This window comes from Scyliorhinus torazame, chromosome 14 (assembly GCF_047496885.1).
Source record: "Scyliorhinus torazame isolate Kashiwa2021f chromosome 14, sScyTor2.1, whole genome shotgun sequence".
Taxonomy (NCBI): Eukaryota; Metazoa; Chordata; class Chondrichthyes; order Carcharhiniformes; family Scyliorhinidae; genus Scyliorhinus; species Scyliorhinus torazame.
Window position 1 is genome coordinate 34,382,250 of NC_092720.1, and position 24,370 is coordinate 34,406,619.

The 24,370-nt window shown below is 47.1% G+C and overlaps 1 protein-coding gene across 1 annotated transcript in view; it reads left to right on the forward strand.

The window, feature by feature from the left end:
• Window positions 1–24,370, forward strand: part of LOC140389624 (procollagen C-endopeptidase enhancer 2-like) — a 44,655-nt gene that overhangs the window by 17,567 nt on the left and 2,718 nt on the right. Inside the window, exons 3-7 of the mRNA XM_072473902.1 lie at window positions 827–1,082; window positions 2,556–2,680; window positions 8,406–8,542; window positions 10,350–10,498; window positions 21,007–21,090. Coding sequence (XP_072330003.1) covers window positions 827–1,082; window positions 2,556–2,680; window positions 8,406–8,542; window positions 10,350–10,498; window positions 21,007–21,090 — 751 coding nt within the window. The remainder of the gene's footprint in view (window positions 1–826; window positions 1,083–2,555; window positions 2,681–8,405; window positions 8,543–10,349; window positions 10,499–21,006; window positions 21,091–24,370) is intronic.

Below are 24,370 nucleotides of genomic sequence, written 5' to 3' on the forward strand. Positions count from 1 at the left end.
CTATCCCCACAACCCAGCAACCCCACCCAACACAAAGGGTAATTTTGGACACTAAGGGCAATTTATCATGGCCAACCTGCCTAACCTGCGGATCTTTGGACTGTGGGAGGAAACCGGAGCACCCGGAGGAAACCCACGCACACACTGGGAGAACATGCAGACTCCGCACAGACAGTGACCCAAGCCGGAATCGAACCTGGGACCTTGGAGCTGTGAAGCAATTGTGCTATCCACAATGCTACCGTGCTGCCCTTGAACTGACTGGCTTTCCAGGATATTTCAAAGGATGGTTAAAAATCATTCATATTGCTGCGTTTCTGGAGTCGCATGTAGGCCGAAGCAGGTAAAGATTTCCTTCCCTAAAGGGTCCGATGGATTTTTTACAACAATCAGTGACCACTTCATGGTTACCATTATTGAAGCTGGTTTTCAATTCGAGACCTTATTAATTGAACTTAAATTCCACCAGCCACTGGTGTGAGATCTGAACCTGTACCCCCGGAGCAATAGCCTGGCCCCTTGGATTACACGTCCATTTGACATTACCGACAGACCACTCTCTTCCCCTGAAGATAAAATTGTACAAATGATCTCTTCCTGTGCAGTAAAGTTCTATTCTTTATTGGTTAGGGTTAATAGGAATCGGAATATTGAGCATCTCCCAGCTTTTATAAATAGAATTTTCGTAGGTGTACATAGCTCTCTGTACATGCAGCTTTGTGGGTTATACTGGCCCCAGTGAGGCAGGTTAGCATCCCTTGTAACCTCTCGTGGTACGTGAGTGGCAGTCATCAGTGATTTCGGTTTTTAATGCTGTCATCTGCAGGTACCAAAAGGCCGGGTGGTGGCTCTCAACTTTCGCTTCCTCGACCTGGAGCGTGACACTCTCTGCAGATACGACTACATCGATGTTTATAATGGTCATGTCAATGGCCAACGTTTGGGCAGATTTTGTGGTACTTCAAAGCCTGGGGCCATCGTCTCAACTGGCAACAAGATGATGGTACAGATGCTAACCGATGCCAACACTGCAGGAAATGGTTTCGTTGCTATGTATTCAGCAGTTCGGCCAAACCAGAGAAGTAAGCTTATTTAATTCCCACTGGCAGGATAAGCACGATAAGTGTATGGTTAAAGTAGAAGTGTCAGTACCAAATATAAATTGTCTCAGTGGTCGCACTCTGCCTCGAAGTCAAAAGGCTGTGGCTTCGTGCCCACTCTAAGCGAGCACGCCAGTGCGTGCAGTCCCTTCAGATGAAGCATGAAACCTTGGAAGTAAAAAATCACATGGCACTATTTGAAGAATAGCAGGGGAGTTGGTTCTCGCCAAAATTTATCGTTCAACCAAGTCACTAAATTCTCATTGCTGTCTGTGTGTGTAGATTGTGTACATTTCCAGTGACTGGACTTCAGAGGTACTTTGCTGGCTCTGAATGAAGATTCCATGGCATTAAAAATCAGGAGGGATGTAAAAACAGGCTCTGGATTTGCTGTCCCAATAATGTCAGGGGGCTTTGACTTTATTTTCAGATTGGGGCTCCCTTTAAAAATGCACTAGCTTTCCCGGCGGGTTTAGGCCTGCACCCCCCCCCCCCCCCCCCCCAAGCTGACTGAGTAATTCTCGCCAGCACTTTGAAATTGCACAGAGTGCCTTTTGATCTGGCTAGAAAAGGCAGCTGTGAAATAGTCAGCTGAGGGGTGCGGGCCTAATCTCGCCGGCAAAGCTAGGATTCCTAGATCGGGGGGCGTTTTTTAAAATACATTTAGAGTACCCAATTCATTTTTTTCCAGTTAAGGGGCAATTTAGCGTGGCCAATCCACCTACTCTGTACATCTTTGGGTTATGGGGGCGAAACCCACGCAAACATGGGGAGAATGTGCGAACTCCACACGGACAGTGACCCAGAGCCAGGATGATCGAACCTGGGACCTCGGCACCGTGAGGCAGCAGTGCTTCCACTGCGCCACCATGCTGCCCACTGGGTGCGTTTTTAAAGGACGCTGTAATCTCAAAGTAAAAGTAAAGCCCCCTGACATCATTGTGACCCCAATGGTAACACCACCAACCCTCCAACACGGAGGGCAAACCTCTACAACCGCCCCCCCCCCCCCCACCACCACTCAATGGTTGCGTGACCCCCCCAGCCCCCAATCTAATGCCTGGTTTATATTGGGAACTTGAAACAACTCTGCGATACCAGTTAACACTTTGACTGTAAAAGCTACCCTGTCAATACTTCAAGTCTGTTTCAACAGAAGCTGAATGATTAAAATAAATGTGCGCACATTAGCTTGAGCTTATTTTTAAATAGTTAGTGTTATGATGGCGGCTGGGACAAGTCTCGTCCCATAGAAACAACCTTATCTGGCCAGCAGCAGAAAGCACCAAATACGAAAGGGCAATAAATTGACTTGAGATTGCTGAAGTATGAAGCATTAGTGCAATGATTTTGCCACATCCTAAAAACAATTGTGCAGTGCAAGCATGCTTATATTTGACTTTGAATGCTCGTCGCTGAATGGATAACCTACCATTTTTATCCGAATCACTACAGATGATCAGTTTTGTGGCGGTCATTTGGAAAAATCACCTGGCTCCTTCAAAACACCCAATTGGCCCGACCACGACTACCCTGCTGGAGTCTCCTGCTCATGGCACATAGTGGCACCCAAACATCAGGTAATGGTTACTGAAATGTGTGAAGATACCACAGCTCATTAACTCACAACAATAACATGACTCTTTTCAAAAGGTTTCAATTGTCTTGATTTTGAAAGATGCAGGTTATTGGACTGAGCTGAATCATAGAACATAGAACATACAGTGCAGAAGGAGGCCATGGAGTTTAATGCAGAAAAGTGTGAGGTGATTCATTTTGGAAGGAGTAACAGGAATACAGAGTACTGGGCTAATGGTAAGATTCTTGGTAGTGTGGATGAGCAGAGAGATCTCGGTGTCCATATACATAGATCCCTGAAAGTTGCCACTCGGGTTGATAGGGTTGTTAAGAAGGCGTACGGTGTGTTAGCTTTTATTGGTAGAGGGATTGAGTTTTGGAGCCATGAGGTCATGTTGCAGCTGTACAAAACTCTGGTGCGGCCGCATTAGGAGTATTGTGTGCAGTTCCGGTCGCCGCATTATAGGAAGGATGTGGAAGCATTGGAAAGGGTAGAGAGGAGATTTACCAGGATGTTGCCTGGTATAGAGGGAAGATCTTATGAGGAAAGGCTGAGGGACTTGAGGCTGTTTTCGTTAGAGAGAAGAAGGTTAAGAGGTAACTTAATAGAGGCATACAAGATGATCAGAGGATTAGAGAGGGTGGACAGTGAGAGCCTTTTTCCTCGGATGGTGATGGCTAGCACAAGGGTACATGGCTTTAAATTGAGGGGAGATAGATATAGGACAGATGTCAGAGGTATGTTCTTTACTCAGAGAGTAGTAAGGGCGTGGAATGCCCTGCCTGCAACAGTAGTGGACTCGCCAACATTAAGGGCATTTAAATGGTCATTGGATAAACATATGGATGATAATGGAATAGTGTAGATGGGCTTTAGATTGGTTTCACAGGTTGGCGCAACATCGAGGGCCGAAGGGCCTGTACTGCGCTGTAATGTTCTATATTCTATGACCCACTTAAGCCATCACTTCCACCCTATCCCCGTCATCCAATAACCCCTCCTAACCTTTTTGGCCACGAAGGGGACTTTATCATGGCCAGTCCACCTAACCTGCACATCTTTGGACTGTGGGAGGAAACCGGAGCACCCGGAGGAAACCCACACAGACACGGGGAGAACGTGCAGACTCCGCACAGACAGTGACCCAGCAGGGAATCGAACCTGGGACCCTGGCGGTGTGAAGCCACAGTGCTAACCACTTGTTCTATCCTTGGGCAGATCTGTCTGTATTGCATGGGAAGTGCGAAACAATAATGGGATCAGAGCCCAGGTGACACAGGCGGTCAGGCTCTAATATTTTCCTCTGGGATCTGGGTTTAAATCCAGCGCAGGCTGATGGAATGAAAATCTCTTCCATGCCCTGCCTGTAAGGGTGATACATGAAATGGGTTTGGCCAGTTTCAATCCAGTTCCTATTGTGCACAGGCCCACTGCACAAAACTGCCTTAATATTCCACCAGCTGACATCTCATTTCGAAAGGCCACAGGATGGCTGGTGTAGGTAAGAGAAAAAATGTCACACTGGTGCAGTAAGAGGTACTGCTCTGGGAATAGGGGTGAGGCACATTTTGCGGGTAGAGTAAAGGGTGTTTAATTCTGCATCTGACTTTGCTAAACCCTTGATGCCTGATATGGGAACCACTCTGCTTCCGAATACTAACATCGTCTACCTTGATTAGTGTAAAAATAGAGGAAAAGAATCCGTGTTTAAGCAGGTTATCACAGATATATGAACACCAATGTTTCATTGGAGTTTATGGCTAAAAGTTCTTCATTAATATGTTTTCAGGAAGTGTTGGGATAAGTGCTGTCCAAAGATATAACCCAACAAATTCTATCTCCATTGGACTGAAACTTTCAGGATATTAAGGGAGCCGATATGGTAGTTTGGAAAAACTACTTCTGCTAGTTGGAGAGTTTAGGACTTTGGGAAAAATGAGAACAAAATAGAGCCAGCCCTCTCAGCAGTAGAATTAGCAAATGCTTCTTCAAGGAAAAGGTGGTAGAAGTTTGGAAATCTTTTCCCCAAACGGATGCCAGACAAATGGTTAATTATTAAATATGAGATTGATAGATATTTGCTAGCCAAAGGTAATAGGGATAGGAGGCAAAGGCTGGGGTAGCGAGTTAGGTCACTGGTCAACCATGATCTCATTGAAAGGCAGGTTAAATGGCCTAGGTTCCTAATGATCAAAGATCTCACCCAAGCAAGCTTATCTCCCCTTGGTGCCGAAGCAATGCTTGAAGAGGATGCACTTCACTTGGGACATTATTGACTATGCCATATGCCAAAGCCTCAACTCCCCCTCTACGTTTAACCATTGTTGCTACCAGTGGTTGTAACAATGATGACTCTACAATATTCCTTTGCTGCATGGTCAATTCAGGTCATGTCTGAAGACATCCTCATGCCTTTTTTACACAGTGAGTTGTTATCATCTGGGATGCACTGCTGAATGGGTGGTGGGAGCAGATTCAGTGGTACCTCTCAATAAGGAATTGGATACATACTTGAAAAGGAAATAACATGCAGGGCTATGGGGAAAGAACAGGGGAGTGGGACTAATTGGGGAAAAACCCTCAAAGAGTTGGCACAAGGATGATGGGTTGAATGACCTCCATTAGAACTATATGAATCGATGATTAACCAATCTGCTTCACACAGATTTATCCGCAAAGCGATGAATGGTTGTTATGGCTAGTGTTTTGATCTCCGTTAAGATCGGTAATTTTTTTTTTAAAATAGAAAAAGTCTGAAGCCCCAGTTATTTGCTGAAAGAAGGAAGCCATAAACCATAAGATTTCACAGTTCAAAACAAAATAACTTTATTATACAAGAGTCAAACAAAGCAAACACTACATATTATCTTGGGAAACCAATTATATTCAAAAACCCAGAATCAACTTGAGTTAAACATGAATTAATAGGCAAAATGTAGTTGATTATAAACTATAAACTGCACATTAAATGGCAGATACAACTAAGATCGATCTTACGAATTAGCTCAGCATTCAGCATACATGCCATCGATCTCAAGTCACAAGGTCCTTCAAAACTCCTTCAATTACTCTGAAAGAATTCCAGCTCCCTTTCTTCTAGGATTTTGCTTAATATTCAGCCAACAGCGATGCACAACCAACCCGAGTTCCACGGTCTTCATCAAAATCGGCACAAGTCTGCAGGACCTCCTCAACTGTGCTTACGATGGTCTGTATGACATAGATCCACTAATGTTATCTTCAAGTAACAAAACCAGCCACAGCAACTGTATATTTGCCTATTCTCGGCTTCTCTATCTGGCCTCTTCTTCAGCCTGCCTGCACTGCACAAATGGGATGATCATCTGAGCTCTGATGGCTGTGTGTCCTTTTATCGGGTTTCAACTAGTTTCAGTTTCCCCAGAAATTTTGGTTTCTAGTCTCAGTTTCATTCTGAGCAACTGGAAGGGTCAGTTCCTTTTTCCATTTTCTTTTTCAGTTCGGGTCTGTCTCAATAAAGTACAAACCTTGAAACCACAGATCCCATCACACTAATCAGTACATCAGCTTTCCTGTGGACATTCATCCCTGCTGCAGTGGGCACCAGAGTGCTTGAGAGAGGAAGCTGTAATAGGTTCACGGAGGCAGAAGTCCCTTCACCAGAATTCCTTTTATTTACAAAACCAACAGCCGAACATCCAGGTGCATTCAGCTTGCTGCCTTCACTGGGAATGCATTCAGCTTGCTGCTACACGGAGAGTGCATTCAGCTTGCTGCTACACGGGGAGTGCATTCAGCTTGCTGCTACACGGGGAGTGCATTCAGCTTGCTGCTACACGGGGAGTGCATTCAGTTTGCTGCTACACGGGGAGTGCATTCAGCTTGCTGCTACACGGGGAATGCATTCAGCTTGCTGCTACATGGGGAGTGCATTCAGCTTGCTGCTACATCGGGAGTGCGTTCAGCTTGCTGGTACATCGGGAGTGCGTTCAGCTTGCTGCTACATCGGGAGTGCGTTCAGCTTGCTGCTACATCGGGAGTGGGTTCAGTTTGCTGCTACACTGGGAGTGCGTTCAGTTTGCTGCTACACGGGAAGTGCGTTCAGTTTGCTGCTACACGGGAAGTGCGTTCAGCTTGCTGCTACACGGGGAGTGCGTTCAGCTTGCTGCTACACGGGGAGTGTGTTCAGCTTGCTGCTGCACTGGGAGTGCGTTCAGTTTGCTGCTACACTGGAAGTGTGTTCAGCTTGCTGCTACACTGGGAGTGCGTTCAGCTTGCTGCTACACGGGGAGTGCGTTCAGCTTGCTGCTACACGGGGAGTGCGTTCAGCTTGCTGCTACACGGGGAGTGTGTTCGGCTTGCTGCTACACGGGGAGTGCGTTCGGCTTGCTGCTACACTGGGAGTGCGTTCGGCTTGCTGCTACACGGGGAGTGCGTTCGGCTTGCTGCTACACGGGGAGTGCGTTCAGCTTGCTGCTACACGGGGAGTGCGTTCAGCTTGCTGCTACATTGGGAGTGCAGAGGATCTGACACTCCTTGTTATATACAGAGAATGGGGTTCCCTGATTGGGCCACTAATCAGGGAACTCATATTCTAATAGGCCAGGCCTTTGAGATTGGCCAAAGTCATTACAGAAGCATTCCCAAATTATAAAGAATCAATGATTGCCCAATGTGAGCATCACCTTTCATCAACCCATTCATTCTTACAGGAAAGACCTTCACTCACTCATTGTGTAACTTGTTTGTGACCAATAGCACTGCACCTCACACATTGGACAGGATCTTCCGACCACCGTGGTGGTTTTTGCGGCGGCAGAGGTGACTTGCCGTTGACGAGTAGCGGGATCTTCCAGTCCCACCGCTGCCAACGGGGTTTCTCGTTGTTCACAACCTCCACATCCGGGGAACCTTCAGCGAGAGGTTCGCCGGAGGGAATGGCTGGAAAACCCCTCCCATTAATGCTTACACATTAAAGCAAAATACTGCGGACGCTGGACATCTGAAATAAAAACAGAAAACGCCGGAGCAGGTCAAGCAGCACCTGTGGAGAGGAACAGAGTTAATGTTTCAGGTCGATGGCAGTTCATCAGAACTTAATGCTTGTTCTCCTGGCAGCTGCTACCATAGCTTTATCGACGTCTGAGCAAAGAAAGAAGACAATCTAATTTTCTCAGGTCTGCAGTGGCCCAGCCAAATGGCCCAAAGGGTGGGAATTCTCCAGCCATTGGGATTCCCTGCTCCTGCCGGCAGCACAGCCCCACCTGTGGCTTTCCCAGCGGCGTGGGGAGGGGGGGGGGCTTCAATGGAAAATCCCATTGACAAGTGGCGGGAGTATAAAATCTCGCCGCCAGCGAACGGCGCGGCTCCGGGAAACACACGGCTGGGGGACCGGAGAATCCCGCCCAGGTATGTTTCAAATAATTTATTTTCCACTTTTGCAAACTAACTTTGATGCAGAGTCCGGAAGATTTCACTATCTTGTTCATTTATCATTATGTATCAATTTTCAAAATGTTTGTTAATTAGATGACAATGTTAGTCGGTTGTCCGGTGTGTAATGTGTATTTGCATCCCAATGACTTTGTTGCACTCTATTTAATAATGCAGAGTCTGACGAATGGGGTAACATGGGAAGTTCAAGCTCTGTAAGCTTTGAAGATCTTTGCATAAACATACTGACAAATGCAGTTAAGCTGTGAGTAAAGCAAATGCATTTGATATTCATTACTTTCCACCTTGAACAGATAATTGAGTTAAAGTTCGAGAAGTTTGACGTTGAAAGAGACAACTACTGCCGATATGATTATGTTTCTGTATTTAATGGTGGTGAAAACGACGAAGCAAAACGGATTGGAAAATACTGCGGAGACAGCCCTCCAGCGTGAGTTCCATTGTTACATTTTTTTTTTTGTTCGTGTATTTCTGTTTCCCTCACTTCTCGTCATAGAATTATAGAATGGTTACACCGCAACAGGAGGCCATTTGGCCTGTTGATTGTGCACTGGTTCTCCCCAAGAGCAATTCAGCTCCTCCCGCTTGCCCTGTCTTTCCCCAGAGCCCTGCAAACGTTTTATTTTTAGGTGCTTATCCAACCTGCCTCCACCGCCCTCTCCTGTAGTGGATTCCAGGCTCTAGCCACCTCCAGCATTAAAATGTTTTCCCACATTGCCTTTGCTTCTTTAGTCATTCATATTCAATCTGGATCCTCTGGTTTTTGACCCCTCCCCTAAAGGGAACTGTTTCTCCCCACCTACTTTCCCAGGACCCTTCATGATTTTGAACATTGCTATCAAATCCCCTCTCAACCTACACTCAGGAAAACACTCCCAGTTTCTCCAATTTATCCTCGTAACCAAAATCCTTTGTCCCTGAAGCTATTAAGACCATAAGACATAGGAGTGGAAGTAAGGCCATTCGGCCCATCGAGTCCACTCCACCATTCAATCATGGCTGATTTCAACTCCATTTACCCGCTCTCTCTCCATAGCCCTTAATTCCTTGAGAAATCAAGAATTTATCAACTTCTGTCTTAAAGACACTCAACGTCCCGGCCTCCACCGCCCTCTGTGGCAATGAATTCCACAGACCCACCACTCTCTGGCTGAAGAAATTTCTCCTCATCTCTGTTCTAAAGTGACTCCCTTTTATTCTAAGGCTGTGCCCCCGGGTCCTAGTCTCCCCTGCTAATGGAAACAACTTCTCTACATCCACCCTATCTAAGCCATTCATTATTTTGTAAGTTTCTATTAGATCTCCCCTCAACCTCCTAAACTCCAATGAATATAATCCCAGGATCCTCAGGATCTCCCCTCAACCTCCTAAACTCCAATGAATATAATCCTCAGGATCCTAATCGTATGTTAGGCCTACCATTCCTGGGATCATCCGTGTGAATCTCCGCTGGACCCGCTCCAGTGCCAGTATGTCCTTCCTGAGGTGTGGGGCCCAAAATTGCTCACAGTATTCTAAATGGGGCCTAACTAATGCTTTCTAAAGCTTCAGAAGTACATCCCTGCTTTTATATTCCAAGCCTCTTGAGATGAGGCCTTCTTGCAAGTCTTCCCTGCATGCTGCCCAAAGCCTTTGCATCCTTTCCAAATTGTGGTGTCTGGACATAAGGCGCCAGTTGAGGACGAACGATTGTTTTATCCAGCGTAGTAACATTTGAGCAATGATTTCAGTGGTGCTCATTGGTATGCCTCTCTCCAAATGGCACACCAATTCCACAAAGATCCTCTGTGTGTCTGTAATGCTCTGACTCCTACCTCCATTGATATTCATGAATTATGTCATACGAGTGATTTTCATCCCCAAAATACCAGAATTTCAGAGCACTTACCCGTAACCAGCTGCCAAGACAGGGTGGGCATGCTGGGCGGGCATGCTGAACCTAGGAAGTAGGTGGAAGGCACACCTCCTGAATCCACCAAGTCCTCATCTGGGTGGAGCTGCCGGGTTTGCAGAGGCTCAGGAAACCTGCCCGCCACAGTTGAATTCCAAAAGCTGAATGGCATCAAGCCTCACAGACTTTTACCTGGCCCAAGCCTGTCTGTTATATTTTTAGTTAAAATTCTCTCTGTATTTCTTGCTGTATGCAGTTCATTTATTAGCTTGATAAATGTTGGTGCTTAGTGCAGTGCATTACAAACTCAATTAATTGTGTTCCTCTTTGTTTTGTTGTGGGGCAGGCCAGTTCTGTCCCTAGAAAATGAAATCGTTGTGCAGTTCCTGTCAGATCTAAGTGTCACAGCTGATGGGTTTCTGGCTCATTACAAATTCAGGTCGAAAAAATTTCTCAGCACAACAGCGGCACCAATCACTGTGCCAACAACAACAAGTAAGTACCACGAAATTACACTTAAATATCCAGAAATCAAAGTGTTTAAATGTTCCATGGCCAAGTTATACAATAAGCTCTGATACACTGTGCATCGCCCCTTCACTAACTGAAGTCGATTATAACTAGTCCCAAATATAGACTACCACAGATCGAGAACACTCCCTCAACAATCACCCTCACCTGAGTTCAAAGCAGCAACTTCGCAGCAACTTCACACACACACTTATTTTTGGGTCTGAGAAAGTGAACCACGTCTCTCCCAAGGAAAGCAACTATTAAGAGATATTGGGTGCGATTTAGCTAAATGGGAATAAAGTCCCATAGCAAGGCATTGGCAAATAGGGTTAAGGAAAATCCCAAGGCTTTTTACACTTACATAAAAAGTAAGAGGGTAGCCAGGGAAAGGGTTGGCCCACTGAAGGATAGGCAAGGGAATCTATGTGTGGAGCCAGAGGAAATGGGCGAGGTACTAAATGAATACTTTGCATCAGTATTCACCAAAGAGAAGGAATTGGTAGATGTTGAGTCTGGAGAAGGGGGTGTAGATAGCCTGGGTCACATTGTGATCCAAAAAGACGAGGTGTTGGGTGTCTTAAAAAATATTAAGGTAGATAAGTCCCCAGGGCCGGATGGGATCTACCCCAGAATACTGAAGGAGGCTGGAGAGGAAATTGCTGAGGCCTTGACAGAAATCTTTGGATCCTCGCTGTCTTCAGGGGATGTCCCGGAGGACTGGAGAATAGCCAATGTTGTTCCTCTGTTTAAGAAGGGTGGCAGGGATAATCCCGGGAACTACAGGCCGGTGAGCCTTACTTCAGTGGTAGGGAAATTACTGGAGAGAATTCTTCGAGACAGGATCTACTCCCATTTGGAAGCAAATGGACGTATTAGTGAGAGGCAGCACGGTTTTGTGAAGGGGAGGTCGTGTCTCACTAACTTGATAGAGTTTTTCGAGGAGGTCACTAAGATGATTGATGCAGGTAGGGCAGTAGATGTTGTCTATATGGACTTCAGTAAGGCCTTTGACAAGGTCCCTCATGGTAGACTAGTACAAAAGGTGAAGTCACACGGGATCAGGGGTGAACTGGCAAGGTGGATACAGAACTGGCTAGGCCATAGAAGGCAGAGGGTAGCAATGGAGGGATGCTTTTCTAATTGGAGGGCTGTGACCAGTGGTGTTCCACAGGGATCAGTGCTGGGACCTTTGCTCTTTGTAGTATATATAAATGATTTGGAGGAAAATGTAACTGGTCTGATTAGTAAGTTTGCAGACGACACAAAGGTTGGTGGAATTGCGGATAGCGATGAGGACTGTCTGAGGATACAGCAGGATTTAGATTGTCTGGAGACTTGGGCGGAGAGATGGCAGATGGAGTTTAACCTGGACAAATGTGAGGTAATGCATTTTGGAAGGGCTAATGCAGGTAGGGAAGATACAGTGAATGGTAGAACCCTCAAGAGTATTGAAAGTCAAAGAGATCTAGGAGTACAGGTCCACAGATCACTGAAAGGGGCTACACAGGTGGAGAAGGTAGTCAAGAAGGCATACGGCATGCTTGCCTTCATTGGCCGGGGCATTGAGTATAAGAATTGGCAAGTCATGTTGCAGCTGTATAGAACCTTAGTTAGGCCACACTTGGAGTATAGTGTTCAATTCTGGTCGCCACACTACCAGAAGGATGTGGAGGCTTTAGAGAGGGTGCAGAAGAGATTTACCAGAATGTTGCCTGGTATGGAGGGCATAAGCTATGAGGAGCGATTGAATAAACTCGGTTTGTTCTCACTGGAACGAAGGAGGTTGAGGGGCGACCTGATAGAGGTATACAAAATTATGAGGGGCATAGACAGAGTGGATAGTCAGAGGCTTTTCCCCAGGGTAGAGGGGTCAATTACTAGGGGGCATAGGTTTAAGGTGAGAGGGGCAAAGTTTAGAGTAGATGTACGAGGCAAGTTTTTTACGCAGAGGGTAGTGGGTGCCTGGAACTCACTACCGGAGGAGGTAGTGGAGGCAGGGACGATAGGGACATTTAAGGGGCATCTTGACAAATATATGAATAGGATGGGAATAGAAGGATACGGACCCAGGAAGTGTAGAAGATTGTAGTTTAGTCGGGCAGTATGGTCGGCACGGGCTTGGAGGGCCGAAGGGCCTGTTCCTGTGCTGTACATTTCTTTGTTCTTTGTTTGTTTGTTCAAGCGCGTTTAGCTGCGTGTTTACCAGCGCTCACAGCACCTAGAAAGAAGTGGCTATAAAACGCAATTCACGTTGTATAAGGGGCCTCAGCAGGAACGCACAGCCAAGGCTGCACATGCCTGTTTTCTACACTGAGGAGCTCCACTCGCGGGAACTCAGTAGAACGAGCGATCGGGATGCCATTTTTAAATGGCGTTATGGCCATTGGTGTTGGGGCGAGCGGAACTCCTCATTGCACAAAACGGGGCTATGTGCAACCTCGGTTCCCCACTGAGGCCCCCTCTCAAATGCGAGTGGCCTTTTATAGCCTTGTGTTTCTTGACGCAATGAGCGCTGGGAAACACGAGGCTAAATGCGCTCGCTATGGGGCTTTGTTCCCTATTAGTAAAATGGCACCCAAAATCTTAGTTCTAATACAGAATCCAATAAAATTTTTAAAAATACAATGCCACGGCCAATATCAATTTTTTAAAAATCCATCAGTATTCAAAATAATCTTTTACCAGAATCCCCGAATGAAACAGTTGTTAGGGCAGTGGAAAGAAAAGCTGCCTGCTTTCCGATATCCAGTTCCTCAACAACTGGAGAAACATTGGAGGGGCTCTCCCAGATCCTCCTACAACTTTCCGATGTTTTGAAAGGAAATTAGATCAGTTACCCTTTTAAACCAGATTACGTCATTCCTTAGCAGTAATGGATGTTGCCATTTTGAATAACTCCTCCTCTTGATTGTATCTTTATTATTCACTATGATTTAATTGTTAAAATGGCTTTATTATCCAAGGTGCGAGCGTATACATGATCATGTTGTTAAATATGTCCTGAATATCTTTTCTGTTTACCTCCAATTATTTATATTTTTTATAGAACTGAGCTTAAACTTTTAATAGAGGAATAGAATTTTTAAAGTCTGTTTTTCTAATTTGCTATAGATCTAAGAATAATAAGAACATAAGAACTAGGAGCAGGCGTAGGCAATTCAGCCCCTCGAGCCCGCTCCACCATTCTATACGACCATGGCTGATCTCATCACAGCCCCAACTCCACTTTCCTGTCCGTTCTCCTTAACCCTTCAATCCATCACTAATTAACAATCTGTCTGTCTCCTCTTTAAATGACCCAGCATCCACCGCACTCTGCGGTAATAAATTTCACAGATTCACGACCCTTTGAGAAAAGTAATTTATAATAATAATAATTTTTATTGTCACAAGTAGGCTTACATTAACACTGCAATGAAGTTACTGTGAAAAGCGCCTAGTCAACACACTTGGGCACACACAGGGAGAATTGCTTCTCATCCCTGTTTTAAATCTGCTCCAATTTATCTGGAAACTTTGACCTCTTGTTCTAGATTGCCCCACAAGAGGAAGCATCCACTCTAGGTCTACTTTGTCAATAACTTTTATCATCTTATATACTTAATTAGATAATATCAAAGAATGTCTCTTGAATAGATAAGGAGACAATGCCATCTGCAAAGCTTTTAAAGTTCCTTTGAAAATGACTTTAGAGCTTTTACTTATCTTTCCTTCGTGTGAAGAGGACGTGAAAGTCCCTGGTGTTAGATTATGCATGGTACAAACGATGTCTGTTTAACACCAGTTGAAACAAAAGCTGGGAGCTATTGCTGCCCATGTATATGCTTTAAGGCCTTTTGGTACAAATGTGTGTCCACTTTCTCAATTCTAAAGTATAATATCCTAAATAAAATGAATTCTACCTATTTATTCATGTTTTTCCTTCACATGACCAATTATTCAGTAAAGCCCTGGACCTCAGCAAAGTAGTCGGTGAGCTACGTATTGCTTGTGGGTCCCTCACACAGCACTTGAAGGTGCCACAATCTCTGCTGCCTTACTGTCTGTCCATGGATTGACCTTGCCAATAAAGAGACTGTCGTTTCCATAGCATTTCTCATGTGATTTTACAATGTATTTCTTATTGTGCCTGTAAAGGTTTATTAATGATTCCCTTAGGAACAGGAAAATCCATATAAAACCATATTTATTCGGTGAGCACGACCCTCACAGTAAAATTGTTTCCATACTCATTAGTCAGTTCTTGTGCGCGTCCATTTACTTTGGATTCATAAAGGTCAAATGAATGAGGACGTTGCTCACCTAAAATTGAGAAATACTCGTGAATGCTCTTAATTAAAAACATTTGAGTTGGATCCTGTTCAATTGTACACTAAATCCTTGATTAATATAACTATCGGTATTTTTCTATTTGGTTAGCTTGATATTTCATGCACATTGTGTGGTTGCTCAAGATCACATTACAATGAGGGGCCAGTAACTAATATAATAATATCTTACATTAATGTTTAGAAATTGGTGTGTTCCTTCTTTTAAAAATTCCTTTCCTTACTACCAAGTTTCTTGTTTCCCCACCTCACATGGCTCTTCTACCATTTGGGGACTACTGATAGATAGGTCAGGCTCTGTCCTCACCCAGTGTCCAAACCGCACACTTGAATATTGGCTGATTTCTGCCTCCTTAACCCAAGGGGATACAGAGGTTAAGCTCGCGCCAGTACGTCATGATAGCTTAGATCAGCACAGACTGGGATCAGGCCCGGGAAATGTTCCTACATATTCCTTTGGTGCATACCCTGTTTGTTTCAAAGTTCAGCATTTAAAAATGTTCTTGCGCAGTTTCACACGCATGTAATAGTCAATGGGACAACTTGTGAGCATCCTAAGCACTACCTTCTGGGTTGTTGCACCGTGGCACATGCGTGCACCTTAAAAGGCACATCAGGCCTTGGCCATTCAAAGTCTGCGGGCTCAGTGCATCACATTGGGCTCGATGTTGTCCTCCTGCCAAAGAGTCCGCCATCAGGTTTGGAAGAAGTGAGGAATCTGGCACAGGAAGGACGCAGCGCCTGAACCTTAACATGTGGCGGCAAGTTCATTAATACACGTGGCCCAGGCTTGCTGCCAGATCATGTGCCAGGGATAGCCTTGTCGTTGGAGAGCATGTTACCTGATCCCCATTCATGAGAAGGCACCTTATTTAATGGACAGAAAACCCTGTTTAAAAGCTGAAATTCTGCGGAGGGAAGACTGCAATTGAACAGGTGTTTGTCAGGTGTGTGCATTTCACAACGGAAAGCCTTTCAGGGTCCAGGGAAAAGAAATCTCCATCTTCATAAAAATTCAGTTGGTGTTACCAACGGATCCAGCTGCGTTTGGAGGTGTTACAATCAAGCCACCAAGTGCATCTCCACACTGTTTAGCGAGAGCTCGCTGCAAGACCTCCTCCAGGCTGGCGGAGATTTCAATGAGTATCTATTTCCAGTTGATTGTCATAAATGGCCATCACGATCGATCAAGGAAGCCTGGGTGAAGGTCATCACGGCGGTGAGCGGCCATGAGCTCCATCTGCGGGACTGGGACTAGTGTTCCCCTTCATCAGCTTCCACAGTCAGACAAGCTACATGTGTGTGCGTCACCAAAATCCGCTTCTTCCTCTGTCCCTTACCTAGGTTTCCTGAGTGCGTGAGGATTGGAAAGACTGCTGGGCAGCCTGATACCTCCTGAAACCAGAAGGCAATCGGCACTAAGGAAATCTGGCAGAGCTGCCTGAGGCTTTGAGCAGGCATGCACGGGCGGTGGAAAAGTCCTTCCAGTGCATGACCTGTGTCATGTCTCAGATAGGAGAGTGCGTTGCATATTTCATGGAGAGGGTGGTGACTGCCATGGAGATGCAGGCCATGCAGTGGATGACTGGTGTCAGCCCAATACTGCAGACCATCGCTGGCGCCAAGAGCTCACTGGAACAAGAGTCGGTGCCCAGGGACACCCCTCAGTCACCAGGGCAGTGCCACATTGCACCAAGAGGGCAGGAGAGATGGAGACTGACACACTTGAGTGTTTTCAGGAACTCCCCAACCCTCTGCCACTGACCAAACTCCTCCAGTGGCAGTGGCCACAGAGGACTTTCAAACTCTGGTGTAGAAGGTTGGCATTGCCAGGGTGCCCAGGTGGCACTAACAGTGCCAGGATACCATCCTGCCCAAAGGGCTTGCACCTGAGGGCCTCTGATCCCCTGGGAGACGCCCCCGAATGCTGTTCAGTCTGGTCCCCATTTGTGGAGACCAGTACTGAACGACACTGGCTGAGGTTTCCGAGACAAAGTGAAAGATCCCAATGCCTTGGGTGCCTCAGGAAACTGCATATTAGAGTGAGGCTAGCTGTCTTGCTCCAGTATGCAGATTTGCCAAAACGTGATCCCGCCCACAGTGGCCGGGATTTACATCGCATTAGATCTCGCGAGGTATTGCAAGCCGGGTAATCCCCGGGAGCGCTGCTTTTCGAGCAAAAGTGGCAGTTCGATCGTGGCCGTGGTAAGTTTTCTGGGCCTTAGGGAGTTTCTCCCCGGTCCAGTCCAGTGGGGTGCAGAACTCGCTGGTGAGACCACTCCGCAGATATCGGCCACCATTTTGAAAGCTGCCACGATTTCTAAGTGAGCTTGAGGCCTCCCTCCACCCACAGGCAATGTCATTCCGCCCCCCCCCCTCCCCCCCCCCCCCCCTCCCCCCACCCGCAAACGTGGGCATTGCATGGGGTTCATAAGATATAGGAACAGAATTAGGTTATTTGGCCCATCGAGGCTGGTCCGCCATTCGATCATGGCTGATCTCATCCTGGCCTTAACTCCACCGTCCTTCCTGTTCTCCATAAATCTTCAACCCATTACCAATTTAAAAATCTGTCTAACTCCTCCTTAACTATTGCTGAGGACCCTCCCCTTTCAAGCCTCCCACATTTAGCTCCCCCCCCCCCGCCCCCCCCCTTTTCAGGAGCCGCATCCATCACCCCCCAACCTTTAGGAAACCCCCTTCATACCTGCCATTCACCTACACTACCCATCATGCCCCGCCCCCATGGCACTGGCGCAGGAGCAGTGCCCCTGCCAGCCTGAAACAGAAGAAGTGGTCATGACTGGCGCCACCAGATGAAGTCTTCGTGAAAGTAAACTATAGTCATCAAACATGCTGGCCCATTACAACTCCAAGAAGGAGCTAATACATCACATTTGATGCCCCTCCTTATGGGGTAGGAGCAGTCCTCTTGCATTGTTGGGAAGATGGCACAGAAGGCCCATTGCCTGCTCATCCAGGACCCTGGCGGATGCAGAGTGGTGCAGCTTGAGAAGAAGGGGTTGGCAGTCATCATCGGTGTAAAAAGGTTCCACCAGTATGTCTACGGCTGGTATTTTGTGATCGTGGTAGACCACAAACCTTTGCTGGACCTTTTCAAAGAGACCGGGCAATTCCTCCCATCACTTCGGCCCATATCTCAACTTAGCCCTTGTTATTGGCAGCCTATGAATAAATACTCCCTCGAGCACCACCCTGGAGCAAAGGCCAATGCAGACGCCTTGAGTCACCTCCCGCTGTCCACAAGCCTCGCCCCTTTACCGGTGTTGGTCATGGCCTTAAAAGTTTTGGAAAACTTGCTGATATCTGGAAAACAGATTAAGGCTTGGCACAGAAGGACCCTACATTATCCAAATGGACACACATGATCCTCAATGGCAGGATCCGAGGACACCCCTCTGATGGCGTGAAGCCCTACCTCACAAAAAGAAGACCCGAGTGTCGAGGAAGGCTTTATCCTGTGGGGATCCAGGGTAGTCGACCCCCACCCAGCTCGGTGCCCCATCCTAATGGAGCCGCACAACGGTCACTCTGGGTCTCCAAAATGAAGATGTTCGCGAGGAGTTTCCTCTGGTGAGCACTTGGTAAAGCAATGATCCTTATGCCAGGAGAACCAGAAACCTTTTCCTATGTCCTCCCTATACCCATGGGAGTGGCCAGGGAGACCATGGCAATGTGCACATATCAACTTCACTGGTCTGTTTTTAGGTTCTCTGTTCCTAATCGTGATAGGTGCCCATTCGAAATAGCTGGCAGTGCACCACATGACCTCCACAGTGTTATGGGCCAGGGTTTAGAAAACACCAAAGTAGATCATGGGGTTCACCTGGCCTCTAACTGTTTATTGATTTCGGTTACGATGAGCACAAGAGCCTGCCTTTCAGGTGTTATTCAACAGGGTTCTTCGGCACTTTTAATTAAAAACAAGCTTTATTCTACGAATTTAGTTAACATTTGTATAAACACACACAGTAAGAATTATTATCAACTACAAACATAAAGACCCCACACAGCTACAGTAATCTATGTATAACCCTTAATGAAATCCCCTTTAACTGTTCCAATTCAATAAGCAGGTCCCATTTTAGCACAGTGAGCTAAGCAGCTGGCTTGTAATGCAGAACAAGGCCAGCAGCGCGGGTTCAATTCCCTTACCGGCCTCCCCGAACAGGCGCCGGAATGTGGTATCTAGGGGCTTTTCACAGTAACTTCATTGAAGCCTACTTGTGACAATAAGCGATTGTGAAATTTCAGGGATGGCTCCAGTTAGGTCTCTGGAGTCTTATTAGGGAAGACCGGACCTGTCTCTTAAAAAGTTAAGGTCCAAGGAAAATTTCTTAAAAAGCACCTGGACCAGCTTAGGAGCAGGGAGCCTGCTCCAGTGGAATCCACGTTGACAACTCCAGTCGCGACTGTCTCTGGCGCAGGGCTCATACCTGTGGGGGAATATCAGGGCGGTCTCCCCCAACAATGAAGACTCGGGCGAGATTTAACCGAAATGAAACAGAGTCCCATGTCGGACCCGTTTAGCCAGGTGATTCCCGGTACTTACATTGTGGGCAGGATCCAGATTGCAACACCTCGCGAGATCCTGTTAGATTTCGCGAGGCATAAGGAGCAGAGTAAATCCCGCGAGAGGCCTCTTGTGGGATTTACCAGCTGCGTTGCGTCCCAGGTTGGGCACGGCGCGGCCATTAGATCGCACCCTTAGAGTCCGATAGGGAGGCTGAAGAAACTGGTCTATCTCCAGTGGCCAGTGCAGATGACCAACCTGCATCAGTGACCCTCAAGTGCGCCTTCAGGAAGCGTAGGTTACCTGTCTGCTGCACATACCGCCCAACCCGGCACCACATGCTACAGACCAGAGGCTGAGCACAAAAAGGTGGAAGAGGCCTCATCGTCGCGGGAGTGTCGGGGATAAAACAGACGTAAGGGGAGAGGGATGTTATAATCCCCACAAAGATCACAGGGGATCATTGATTGATCTCCACATGGGGTTTGTGGAGTATGGGTCCCCATTTTGAACAGGTGGAGGCTCGCCCAATAGGGCCTCGCTAGCGGGAGCTTCGATACTGTGACCCAGACCTGGGCCGACAGTCCCCGATGGTCCTAGGCTGGGACAAGAGTGTTGTACACCACGGCTGCGGTTTCATTCCTGTTGAGAATTCAACCTTGTTTTGCTGAACCTGGAGCGGGATTCTCCCAGCCCTGCGCCGGGCCGGAGAAACCCCGCGAATGGGCCACGCCGCCCTGATGCTGGCACACGATTCTCCACGGTGCGGAGAATTAGCGCCATTGGCGCTGGCGTGGTTGGCGCGGCATGGGTCGTGGGCCATTCTACGCGGCCGACCCGCCGATTCTCTGGCCCGGATGGGCCGAGCGGCCATACTAAAAGAGCCGAGTCCCGCCGGCGCCGTTCAACCTGCTATGGGCCAGCGGGACCCACCAATCGGCGGCCGGTCTCTGTAGCTAGCCCTGCGCATGTTGCTTCGGGGCCGGCACGTTGAGGGAGGCCACTGCGCCTTCCGTATTGGCGCCGGCGGCACTCCACATGTCCTCGTTGGTGCCGGCACAACTGCGCATGCGCGGATTCCGCGCCGGGATCTGCAGCTAGAGCGGCGCGAACCGCTCCAGCGCCGTGCTGGCCCCCTGTAGGGCCCAGAATTAGACATGGGAGCAGCCTGTAAACACGACGGCGTTTACGATGGCGTGGACACTCAGCCGCAGGATTGGAGAATCCCGCCCCTGGCCTCCGCTGGAGTTATTACACTTATCCACTCCCGCAAGTTCCACCTACTGAGTTATTAGGCAGGATATGATAGTGCTGTGATAATGTTGTTTTCTTTTGCCATGCATGAGCTACTCGTCTCGATAATTGTTACCACAGAATCCAGGAAATTCTGTGCCAAGGGTTCTTGAGTTGCTGTGTGTATGTGTGTGTTTTGATCATAGGCAGCTACACAGATTTTACCAGATGTACTTTTGTAGCAATTCTTAGTTACAGCAGTCGGGAGAGCACAGTAATTTTTACTTCTTCTGAAGAATAAACAAACACAATTCTAACTTGTATTGTTTGTAGAAGTGTTTCTGGTTATCAGTGCATGTCTGTCTCAACACTGCATCCTGCACTCTGTTTTTAAGCCGTGAAACCTACTGTACCGCCTTGCCAGCTGAAGTGTAAGAAGACTGGGACCCTGCGGAGCAATTACTGCACCAGTGACTTTGGTAAGAGAAATAAGATTTTCCCTTAAGAATAATAACATTCTGGGCAGGACTTACCGGCTGTTCATGCCAGCGGGATATTCCAGCGACAAGGGGTGCCAACAACGGGAAATTCTGTGGCATGCCACCTCCGCCACCGGAAAACGCGGGTCAAAGGTGGTGGGTAAATCCCGCCCTCTGTCTATGTAGAATGCAGCATATAAATTGAATCAATTTTTCCGGCTCCAAAAATCATGATTTGCACACACTCAGTGTATAAGTCAACCCCTCCCCTTTTCAGCCGTGACATGCTATACTTGAAATTTGTAGTCCACCTCAATTTCTCACCCACAAATGGATGTTTTACCGGTCTTATAACTAGATGCAAGGAATTAGAACATAGAACATAGAACAATACAGCGCAGTACAGGCCCTTCGGCCCACGATGTTGCACCGAAACAAAAGCCATCTAACCTACACTATACCATTATCATCCATATGTTTATCCAATAAACTTTTAAATGCCCTCAATGTTGGCGAGTTCACTACTGTAGCAGGTAGGGCATTCCACGGCCTCACTACTCTTTGCGTAAAGAACCTACCTCTGACCTCTGTCCTATATCTATTACCCCTCAGTTTAAAGTTATGTCCCCTCGTGCCAGCCATTTCCATCCGCGGGAGAAGGCTCTCACTGTCCACCCTATCCAACCCCCTAATCATTTTGTATGCCTCTATTAAGTCTCCTCTTAACCTTCTTCTCTCCAACGAAAACAACCTCAAGTCCATCAGCCTTTCCTCGTAAGATTTTCCCTCCATACCAGGCAACATCCTGGTAAATCTCCTCTGCACCCGCTCCAAAGCCTCCACGTCCTTCCTATAATGCGGTGACCAGAACTGTACGCAATACTCCAAATGCGGCCGTACCGGAGTTCTGTACAGCTGCAACATGACCTCCTGACTCCGGAACTCAATCCCTCTACCAATAAAGGCCAACACTCCATAGGCCTTCTTCACCACCCTATCAACCTGAGTGTCAACTTTCAGGGATCTATGTACATGGACACCTAGATCCCTCTGCTCATCCACACTTTCAAGAACTTTTCCATTAGCCAAATATTCCACATTCCTGTTATTCCTTCCAAAGTGAATCACCTCACACTTCTCTACATTAAACTCCATTTGCCACCTCTCAGCCCAGCTCTGCAGCTTATCTATATCCCTCTGTAACCTGCTACTTCCTTCCACACTATCGACAACACCACCGACTTTAGTATCGTCTGCAAATTTACTCACCCACCCTTCTGCGCCTTCCTCTAGGTCATTGATAAAAATGACAAACAGCAACAGCCCCAGAACAGATCCTTGTGGTACTCCACTTGTGACTGAACTCCATTCTGAACATTTCCCATCAACTACCACCCTCTGTCTTCTTTCAGCTAGTCAATTTCTGATCCACATCTCTAAATCACCCTCAATCCCCAGCCTCCATATTTTCTGCAATAGCCTACCGTGGGGAACCTTATCAAACGCTTTGCTGAAATCCATATACACCACATCAACTGCTCTACCCTCGTCTACCTGTTCAGTCACCTTCTCAAAGAACTCGATAAGGTTTGTGAGGCATGACCTACCCTTCACAAAGCCATGCTGACTATCCCTGATTATATTATTCCTATCTAGATGATTATAAATCTTGTCTCTTATAATCCCCTCCAAGACTTTACCCACTACAGACGTGAGGCTCACCGGTCTATAGTTGCCGGGGTTGTCTCTGCTCCCCTTTTTGAACAAAGGGACCACATTTGCTTTCCTCCAGTCCTCTGGCACTATTCCTGTAGCCAATGATGACATAAAAATCAAAGCCAATGGTCCAGCAATCTCTTCCCTGGCCTCCCAGTGAATCCTAGGATAAATCCCATCAGGTCTCGGGGACTTATCTATTTTCAGCCTGTCCAGAATTGCCAACACCTCTTCCCTACGTACCTCAATGCCATCTAATCTATTTACCTGGAGCTCAGCATTCTCCTCCACAACATTATCTTTTTCCTGAGTGAATACTGACACCAGAATTTATTGGTGAGGGTCTTCCCAGAAGTCCGCGGGTCGACTTCCTGTTCCCACCTTAAACACTAAAATTTAAAAAAAAAAAATTTAAAGGAGAGACTTACCTCCCAGAAATCACTTCCGCACTGCCCCCGCTGAAATGGACTAGCCTGCTCCGCTCCTGCTGAAATCGACTTGGCCTGCAAGGTAAGTAAGTTGTTAATCAGTACTTACCTCACCCAGGCAGCGACCTTTTAAAAGGTCCCCTCTGCCTCGCAGCTCCCGCGCTTTTTCAAATTCCCGCGCTGTTTCTAAGGTCCCAGCTCTCACTCCCGAACTAAACAGCTGACCTGCAAGGTAAGTAAGTTAATCTGTACTTACCTCACCCAGGCAGCGACCTTTTAAACGGTCCCCTCTGCCTCGCAGCTCCCGCGCTGTTTCTAAGGTCCCAGCTCTCACTCCCGAACTAAACAGCTGACCTGCAAGGTAAGTAAGTTAATCAGTATTGATCAGGCAAAGGTGTGCGGTAGTTTAAGATGAATCCACGCAGAGCAGTCACTCCATGTGGCGAATGACAAACATGGCGACCACCCACACTCACGGTTTACTTTTATGCTCGACGAATAAGTGGACCACCATTTTTGGAGGCACGTGATGCGCGATCAATCGCTACTGAAGCGAGATTGTAGTCCAATTGAAGGCTTTAATGAACAAGTAGTTACCCCAGCAGCTCCGGTACAGAATGACTGCTGTGGGTGAAACACAGACTCTTATGCTCCGCCTGCTGGGTGGAACCAGCAGGCAGGTTCCACCACTCATACTACAGTCTAAGGTACATCCCACCTTTGCGATACCCCTAATATAGCCTACCACATTACGTATTGAGACTTCGAAGCCCGACTTATATGCTGACATCTCTGGTAGTAGCTAAAGTACATCTTGTGGCGCGATACTATGGGAAAGCATGTCAGAAGGTTCCTCTGTTCTGATACAGCTGCAGTCAGCTTGTGCAGGGAATTTTCTTTCATGCAGTGGGCATCGCTGGTAATGTCAGCATTTGTTGCTCATCCCAAGAGTTGATTTTCCGTGCCCCCATGGCAGCCGTGTTTCCAGCTGGGGGAGGGGGCATTTAAAAAAAAAAAAAAAAGGCGGTTGGCCACCCCACCACCTTGCTGCCCACCTTTTGCACTTTCGCTGTTGACTCGACACCTCCCCGTGAGCGGAACGTTGTTTCGCAAGTGCCGCATATGAGCTAGGGTTA